Raw genomic sequence first — 8,953 nt, forward strand, 5'->3', positions numbered from 1 at the left:
ATAAAAATTCATCTCCCCTTTTTAGACATTATATCTGTAAACCCTATTATCCTTTATATTAGACATCACTACTCTACCTAATTTTCACTGTATGTTCACAAGGTCCAAAAGACCAAAACCAATTAAACCAAACCAAAAGTCCTTCTTTCTATTTTAAAAACTAGTGATATCGATGAAATACCACCTAAGACAGCTGCTACTGCTCTTAAAATCCCACATTAGCATAATGTCATGAAGGAAAAATATCAAGCACTAATGAAAACCAAGAGAATTAAAGGAGATAAATATTAAGGGACCATCAGAATTTATTATTTTTGGTCATTATTTAGTCCAGTGTTATCAAACTTGGCTCGACTCGGCCAGTTCGACCGGAAATCCAGTCATTTAGTCGGATCGAGCCACTCATCGAACCGTTTAAGTAATCAACCCGGTAAAAACCGATTGACCTGGCCGGGTTTCATGAAAACCGGTGACCTGGACCTGTTCATATAACCCAGATCGGATTATGTTTTTTTTTTTTAAACAAAACGGTGTCATTCTTTGTTCTCTCCATTGTTCTGAAAACTAGACCGGACCGACCAATCGAACCGATTCAATCAGAAACCGGCAATAAAAATGTCTGGTCCGATATTTATAATGGTTGGAGAAAAAACCGTTTAAAAACCGTCGAATCGGTCAGTTACTGGTCGGTTAAATCGGACCAATAACCGGCCGGTTCGAATAAAACGACGCCGTTTTGTTTATTTAGAAAAAAAAAATAAAAAGAAAACAAAAGCAGAACCCGTGAACCAAACCCCCTATCATTCGTGCACTTCCAGGAGACCTCTGAAGCCAAGGAAAACCCTAGCCCTTCATCGCCGCCGCCGTCCGCAGGTCCTCAGCGCCGCCGCTGCTTCCTCTTCCCCGTGTCGTTTTCATCTTCGCTGGCACGTCGTATTCATCTTCGCTGGCACGTCGTATTCATCTTCCTCTTCCCCAGGTAGCTCGGCACGTCGTTTTCATCTTCGCTGGCTTCTCGGCACGGAACCCAGGTTAGTGGCCCTGCTTTCAATTCTTCGCCTTCCGCTTCTTCCTTTTCATTTCTGAATGTTCGGTCTTCTTCTTCGTTTGAAGTTCTGAAATTGTTGTTCAATTTTTGTTCCATTTTTCTTGTAATGTTTTGTAAATTGTAATTGTCTGCTGCTGATGGATCTGTCTTGTATTTGCTGGTTGCTGATGGCTGTAAATTTTTTTTTTCAAATTTACTGATGGCTCGATGGCTCTGTTAGTCTGTTGCTTTCAATTCTTTGCTCTCTGTTACTGATGGCTCGATGGCTCTGTTAGTTGCTGATGGCTCTTAATTTTTTTGTTCAAATTTACTGATGGCTTTGTTTGTAGTTGCTGGTTTTGCTGGGTGAAGGTTTAGTGTTTTGGAATGTTTTATAATCTTCTAATGTTTGTAATTGCTGGGTGAAGGTTTAGTGTTTTGTGATTATTGGTTAATGTTTTGGTTTAGTGTTCTCTCTTTTCAAGATTTCCCTTCTCCCTGGATTTCTGCATGTTGCTGAATTGGTAATCAATAAATTTGCCTTTTTGCTGTAAATCGGGACTTTACTAGGATTTGTTAAATTTGTTGCTGTAACTTGAATTTGTTGCTGAATTTGTTGCTTCCCAGTCACAGAATCAGAACAGAATGCTCAGTCAGTGCTTGATTGATTGGCTTTGCTCACTGATTGTATTTGATGATAAATTTTAAATTGAACTTTTAAATTTTAAATTTGCACTGCCCATGTTACTGATTCACTGTTCTTTAGTGATTTTTGTTGTTGTTAATCATTGTGATGAGCTTTGTTAAAATTTGCACTGCCTATATCACTGAGTGTTCCCTCAGTGCTTTTTGTTGTTGTTAATCATTGTGATGAACTTTGTTAAAATTTATGTTACTGATTCACGGATTCATCCTTCTCGTCGTTATCATTGGCATGAACTCCGAACCAAAACCCCAACGCTCTGGATAAAATTGTAACGAAAGCTGATTGGGACTTTTTCTTCTACTTAAGGTATGAATCAGAATGATGAGGCCAAGTTGTGAATACACAAGTGTCAATGGACTATAATATTGAGTTTGTGACATTAGAAGGGTGTAATAATAACAATAATGGAGTCATGTTATTTGAATATTGAGGTTTAACATTTAAACTCTCAGCTTCTCAGCCCTGTTTGATTCTTCATCTCAGGCAATTGAATCGAATCAACCAGGCCTTCCTTTTCTTTTTCTTTTAGTTGATTCTTAATTTTTCCAATATATGTAGCTTTCTGAATCAAGTGGATCAGATTATGTAGTTTTCTTGATTTGGGATATTTTCGGAGACGCATTAGAAGAGCTATTTTATTATTATGTTTGCTATAATAATATTCACATGTTCTGTATGCTTGTGATTGTTTCGGTGTTTACATTTTTTTTCCAAGTCACTTGTTGTGGTTGTTCTTTGAGTTAAGGCTTTGTATGTGTGTGTGAGAATGTGATAATGTTGAATGCTGTTGCATCTAATAGGAGTTCTTGGAGTACCCTCATCTTTGGTCCTTTATAATTTATTTATTATTTTATTCTAAAACGGTTTTTTAGGTTGAACCACCGGTTGGACCGGTTAGACCAATGAACCAGTGAACCAGTGACTAAAGCGGTTTGATAACCGGTCCGGTTTTCAGAACCTTGGTTCTCTCCCTCACTTACCCCCTTTGCGTGGTGCCCTAACCCAGAATCAGAACCCATCTCACCTCTCTCTTCTCTCGCCACTCTCTCCCTCAAGCTCGCGTCGCCCCCTCAAGCTCGTCGCTGCCTCAAGCTCTCGTCGCCGCTCAAGCTCTGTCGCGCTCTGTCATAGTTCGTAAGCTCGCCTTCCTGCTTCGGCCATCAACGCTTCCTCGGCCCTGAGTCTGGGTTTAGGGTTTCAGCTTCGGGCCGGGTCTTCCATCAACGCTTGCTTCGTTTGTCTGCCTATGTGAGTTTCAGCTTCAGCCCTGTTATTCCTCTTTCAATTTTATTGCTGTAAATTATTCGTACATCTTGAATTTATTGTTCAAAGTTGAGTTTGTTGCTGAAATTATGATTTAGCTAATGTTAATTTGCTGTAAATCATATTTGGAGAATTGGAGTTTTTTTTGTTGCTGCCTAAAAGTTATCATAGTTTAAGTTTTTGTTGCTGCCTGAAAGTTATCATAGTTTAAGTTTTTGTTGCTTATCATAGCTGAATTTGTTGCTAGAACTCTAGAAGTAGAATTTGTTGTCAACTGTAAGTTGAATTTGATGCTGAACATATCATAAATGTGGTTGTTGCTGGAAGTAGAATTTGTTGCTGGATAATTGAGTTGAGTTGAATTTGTTACTGATCCTTGTTGTTGTTGTGTTGAATTTGTTCTGATCTCTGATCTTTCTCTCTTTTCTAACTCTGTTATAAATAAAACTCTTGCATCCCTCTAAGAAGTGTGTATAATTGATTCATTGATGGAAGAATAAGATGAAGTTAATTCAGTTCACTAGTTTCTTGAAACTCTCTTTTCAAACTCTTCTTTCTCTATTTCTGATGTTCTGCATAATGCAATGTTTCTTATGGAAGATATAGACGCAAATTAAAATGAGAAAAATATTGATCAAGCTCTAAATTTGTCCTATAAAGATATATATGAAACTCCAAATCTTTTTCTGATGCTCTAAATTTATACTAGAAACTAGTTTATTCTCTCTTTTACATCATTAATTATGTCTAAAAATTAATATTTGATTATTATTATTATGTTTGTAAAGACTTACATTTTAATTTTTAATACATAATTTTAATTTCATTTATATAATTTTATATTTTTTAGATTATGATTGGATCAACCGGATGAATCAGTGACCCACCGGTTGAACCAGTAACTCAGTGACCACTCGGTCATATGACCGGGTTGATTGCCAGCTCGGTTCTGATAACTATGATTTTGTCATTAGTTCAATTTTTTTAGTGTAGTTATTTTAGTTTAGTAACGTAACAACATACTTTATCTAACTGGTCGGTTTGATTATTTTTCGTTTCCCCCCACAAAATGACGTCGTTTTGGTGGTTTTTTTAAAAAATTAACCTAACCCTCGAAGTGCCCTCCATGGCTCCATCAGTGAAGTGAAGCTTGCTCTCTCTCTCAATCTCACATCCTCACTCAGCCTCCGCAGAGCCGCAGAGGCAGTCTCTCTCTCACACTCACGATTCCGGCTCCTCTGCCTCCTCGTCGCTGCGTCGTCGTCTCGCCTCAGCTTGATTTCTCTCCTCTCGCCGGCTGCGTCACCGTGCCGCACGCGTCTTCCTCTGCGTCACTGCGCCACTCGCTCGCGTCTTCCGGCTGTGCTTACACTGTTCCGCGGGCCGTATCTCGGTTCTCTGTCTCCCTCTTCTCTGCGTGCGATCAAGGTGAGTTTTTTCAATTTTTTTTAGTTATTCAATCATTAATTTTTAATGATTTAGCCATTTGGGTGATTGTTGCTTCTGATCCTGGTTTGATGCAGTTGCAATGGTTATCTTTTGCTGATTTTGACCATCTCTACCTCGTGCCTCTTCTGGCTTTGGTTCTGTGATCGGAATACTGTGACATTTTATTGGAAAACCGAGCTTTGGTTCTATTTCTGGACTTCTGCAGAGGTGAGCTTTTATTTTTCAATGTAGTGTAGAATAGATAAATCGATGTTAACTGGAATTTGTATTTGTATAGAATGACACTTGATAGCAAATTTGAAAGCAATTGGAATTTGTGTATAATTGTTGCTATTGTTTTAATGTAAGTTTAAGATAGAAATTTAATGCTAATTGAAATTTGTATAGAATTGATTGTTGCAGTTGATTGTTACTATTTTAATACTTGATTATTGCTGTTTTGATGTAGGTTTAATCCTTGATTGATACTGTTTTAATTTAGGTTTTAATATTTGATTGTTATTCTTATTTGTTTCAATGTAGGTTTAATGCAAATTGAAAATTTTCTATTAGGTATTTTTAGAAAGGGTTTAGCTAACACTTGTCCTAACGGCACATGATAAGCTTACCACTAGTAGAAAGTTTTAAATATTTTCATTTAATGACTGCAAAACAAATGTATTAGAAACTTAAATTTTGTATGTTTTAAATGAAAACTTTCTTATTTTGTAATCTTAACATGTGCCCTAAGGGCACATGATAGATAAACCCTTTTAGAAATTGATAATTGATTGTAGTCATGTATTTTATATTAATTTAGGTTTAATACTCGTTAATTGATTATCTTATATTTTTTATTTATGTTGGACTGGTTTTATTGGTTTAACCAATGATCTATCGGTTGAACTAAGAAATCAGTATACTAAGACCGGTTTGATTACTGGTTCGGTTCTGACAACTAACTGTTTCTCACTTCACTGCTCAGCTGCAGAAAGAACAGAGGTTTCACAGATTCAGAACACCAAAAATTTCCATAAAATAAAAATAAAACATTTTTAATCAACCTTTAGTTTTGATCGAATCTGTGATGCAACTTTTCTTGCATCATCAATGGGTTACCAATGCGTTCGGTGTAGCTTCCCAATTAAATCACTCTACGTTCAGTATTCCCCCGGCAACATTCGATTGATGAAATGCGTAAAGTTTTGCTTTTTCAATCACTCTTTTTCGTTAATAGCCTTTTTCTCTTCATTTTCATTTCAATTACTTAGAATTAGTGAATTTGAATTTTTCAATTTTCATTTACCCCCTATTTTGTTTTTCTGTGTAGGAGAAATGCAAGGCTGTTGCAGATGAATATATAGAGTGTGAAATCATGGTTTCTGATATCCCTTTATACTATTGGTTTCGAAGTTTAAATCTTTATTCCTTCTTTTTTAGTCTTTTATATGATAGGAGCAAGGATTGCCCTGTTTTTCTTCCCCTTCGTTTTTATCTATTTATTTGATTTTTTTTTTCAGATTCTTATGATAGATTTGATGCTTCACAAGCAAAAGGCTTATAGACATCTTCTGTACAATGTCCTCAATCAACAAACATTGAAGTTTGAGGTATTGCAATATGTTGCTATGTAATAATAATAAACCCTAGTTATTATTATTATTATTATGGTTTCTTCTTTTGATGCTTCCTTTAGTAATTTCCTATGGTTGTTTTTACGGGAAATATTATGTGCATTGGTTTTTGGATAATGATTTTTCATTTTCCCTTGGGAGATCATGTTTGAGAATAAGAATTCTTAAGCATTTTGAAGTTTGAGCTGTGTTTTTATAATCTAAAGGCTGTGTTAATTTGTGTTACAATGCATTTTGTAAATAAATATGCTGCTTCATACTACTTTCATGATTCACATTTTCTATCACTGAAGTTGGTCACTTGGTAATTTTTGCAGGGGCTACACTGGAAATTGGCCATTATTTATTTTATTTTCGATGCTTGTATTCATTCGTATGTAGAAGCAAGGAACTCATCTTCATTAGTGTCAACATGTTGCAAGGTTCACACATATGTATCCATTATGTCTAACCTTTCACTCAACTTGGTTGGTTTGAATTTTCATGCTATTTTTTATGGAAGTTTTTATGGTTTTCATTAGCAGGTGTTCATGTATGTCGTCTTTGGGAACTTCATGTTTCTTCTGACTTTCTTCATTATGGTTAAGATATTTCTCAATGCATCAATCAACATCTCCAGGTATATATATATTTGGTTATCATGCATCCCTTAAATTTTTTCGCATTTTGAAGAATTTGAGTAACCAATTGTCCGTTGGGAATGCGATGACCCAATCAGTCTTTAAAGAATCTATTTTTTCTGAGTGTTTGTGATGGACTTGGGTTTGGAGTCTTGTGTATCATGAATATTCAGAGTTTTTGGCCATGGTAAATATTGAATAAAATGTTCTCTAGTTTCGGTTTTGAAATGAGAATTTGAATCTGATAAAATGATTCGGATGTACGAGTGATTTGCACAAAGAGGCTAATAAGTTGCCAATTTAAATTTTGAAAGGATTGATTACTAATAAGTTGATTCTTCAGTAAACATTCCATGCATACCAAATTCATATGTTAGTATCATCAATTTAACATCAGCTTAAATGTATTCAATCATGCAGATTCAATGACCTTTTGCTCACAATCATGATATCGTATTACTTCAAGATTTTTCTTATTGCTATGATGGTAAGTTTCTTATTCTATTTCTTTGTTAACACATTCCTGTTCTTGTCTTTGATGTGTTTTGAATTTGTCAACCATCTTTGACCTTCCAAGTATGTATTTTCATGTAGGTCTGGGAATTTCCGACTTCTGTCATCTTCATCATAGAATTATTTTGTTTATCATCTAATGCCGTGGCATTGAACGGTTAGTAATCAACTTATCATGATGTTCTCTCATATAAAACAACTCCCCTCCCCCCCCTTCTCCTTTAAATGATGTTCCTTCAAATATATGTTAAGAAAGGTTTAATTTTGGTACCTTGAATATAAGCATCAACATTAATGATAACACACTAGTCTAATTCATATAGGCGATTCCACCTAAGTGAAAGGCTTGTATGTTTTAGTTTTTCATCTCTCTCTCACATGGGTATTGAGATGGGCTTGATTATGTTGTTTATAGTCAAATGTCGATTATTATTTGAGACGATTTATGCTGATTGCATGTATTTTGTGCACATAACTCCTAGAGATTAGTTGATAGTACATTGACACACTTACATTAGCCTCTGTTAAGATTTAAATTATTCGACACTCATGACCGATGTATTTTATAAAATCTGACCCTATGTTTTTTTATGTGAATTTCAAAACCCATATGCTGAATTTTTACGGAAACAAAACAGCTTATCGTTTTCTTAGCTGCATGTCAACACTGCTGTGGAAAATGATGTCTGAATATGAGAAACATGCTTGACAAGGAAAGCTGATAAACAATTTTTCTGTGATCCAGTGATGACTGAATCGAGTATGAGTCGATGTGTTTGGGCCTGCTTCGGTGCATATGCTGTAAAGCTTTTTGTCACAAGTTCTAGATCTCAGATTTTTAGAGCAGTTGATAAAAGGGTGGATCAAATGTCCTCCTCTTCATGATCTTAATTTATATATTAGTAGCAGAATTTTGAAGTTAGAAAGTGTATATTCAATTATCATATACTTGTTAATAGAAATAGTTTTTTCAGGATATAAGAGATAGATGATATCAAGTTGTGAACACTGCCATGTCTTAACTTTGTCCAGAATAATATCAATGAAACAAAGTTTTGATGCAGAAAGTGATATTTTAGAAATAACTTGAAAACCATTGAGCATTTATTCATTTGATTCTTTTGAGGATTTGATTGCTAATATGATGTGTATGGGTCTTGTCTATATATATTTAAAAAAAAAAACACAATAACAAAGTGGTGTACATGTGATTTTAACCATGGCTAAAAAGTTTATATATGGAGGAAATTTCTATGATTTCCATAACCCTTTTTTTGGGAGTGTTTCTCCAAAATATGGAGCAAATTCTGAATAGGCTCTCGACAAATTATATCATGCATCATATCCATGCAAAACACCATATTGTACGCAGTCGAGGTCTTGGATAAACAGCAGCATTACCTGCCTGGCTGCCTCACTGGGAGCTCTACACGGATTCGAGTCCTCAATGAGACAAAAAAGTATAAAGGAAAGTTTTGTGGTGCTTACCAACATAATCATCATGTCATGCGGACTGTATGTATCGCTGTTGGAATGTGACGCGTGGTTGTGGATAGTGGTCAAATGCACTGTTTATGCGGTAACGATAAGGGAGCGTCATCGTAGTTCCGTTTTCTGTTTGTTCTAAATTTGTTAATTAGGGTAAATGAAGTGTTTATATTAAGTAATAGTTTGGGCGGGTTCAGTGTTTGTGTTACTGGGCCATGGGTTTGGGGCTCCAGTAGTTGGATTTTGGCATTTTGAGTTGTAATACTAATTTAGT

General features: G+C 35.5%; 1 protein-coding gene and 1 long non-coding RNA gene across 11 annotated transcripts; one reads left to right on the forward strand and one right to left on the reverse strand.

Moving 5' to 3' along the window:
- Positions 767-8,276, forward strand: LOC107643098 (protein arv1 homolog). 10 transcript variants are annotated; one of them, XM_021123167.1, is made up of 12 exons: positions 767-1,031; positions 2,606-2,981; positions 4,136-4,424; positions 4,520-4,652; positions 5,410-5,621; positions 5,755-5,802; positions 5,945-6,034; positions 6,376-6,492; positions 6,583-6,677; positions 7,099-7,165; positions 7,273-7,348; positions 7,830-8,164. In XM_021123167.1, the coding sequence occupies exons 5-12, from the start codon at positions 5,535-5,537 to the stop codon at positions 7,898-7,900; spliced, it is 651 nt and encodes a 216-aa protein (XP_020978826.1). In that variant the 5' UTR covers positions 767-1,031; positions 2,606-2,981; positions 4,136-4,424; positions 4,520-4,652; positions 5,410-5,534; the 3' UTR covers positions 7,901-8,164. The 10 variants fall into 10 exon arrangements, with proteins under 10 accessions (XP_020978826.1, XP_020978827.1, XP_020978823.1 ...); XM_021123168.1 differs by having other exon boundaries at positions 7,846-7,983; XM_021123164.1 differs by having other exon boundaries at positions 769-1,031; positions 2,534-2,981; positions 7,937-8,276.
- LOC110271788 lies at positions 1,094-2,527 on the reverse strand. The gene is made up of 2 exons (XR_002362479.1): positions 1,987-2,527; positions 1,094-1,940 (listed from the first exon to the last, which is right to left on the reverse strand). It is a non-coding gene; the product is annotated as an uncharacterized LOC110271788 (long non-coding RNA).

This window comes from Arachis ipaensis, chromosome B05 (genome assembly GCF_000816755.2).
Source record: "Arachis ipaensis cultivar K30076 chromosome B05, Araip1.1, whole genome shotgun sequence".
NCBI lineage: Eukaryota > Viridiplantae > Streptophyta > Magnoliopsida > Fabales > Fabaceae > Arachis > Arachis ipaensis.

Coding starts and splice junctions, on each gene's coding strand:
- LOC107643098 (XM_021123164.1), top strand. CDS start 5,535: ATGGGTTACCAATGCGTTCGGTGTAGCTTCCCAATTAAATCACTCTAC. Junction 7,166..7,272: donor TTTTTCTTATTGCTATGATG/GTAAGTTTCTTA, acceptor ATTTTCATGTAG/GTCTGGGAATTTCCGACTTC. Junction 7,349..7,936: donor TAATGCCGTGGCATTGAACG/GTTAGTAATCAA, acceptor TCTGTGATCCAG/TGATGACTGAATCGAGTATG.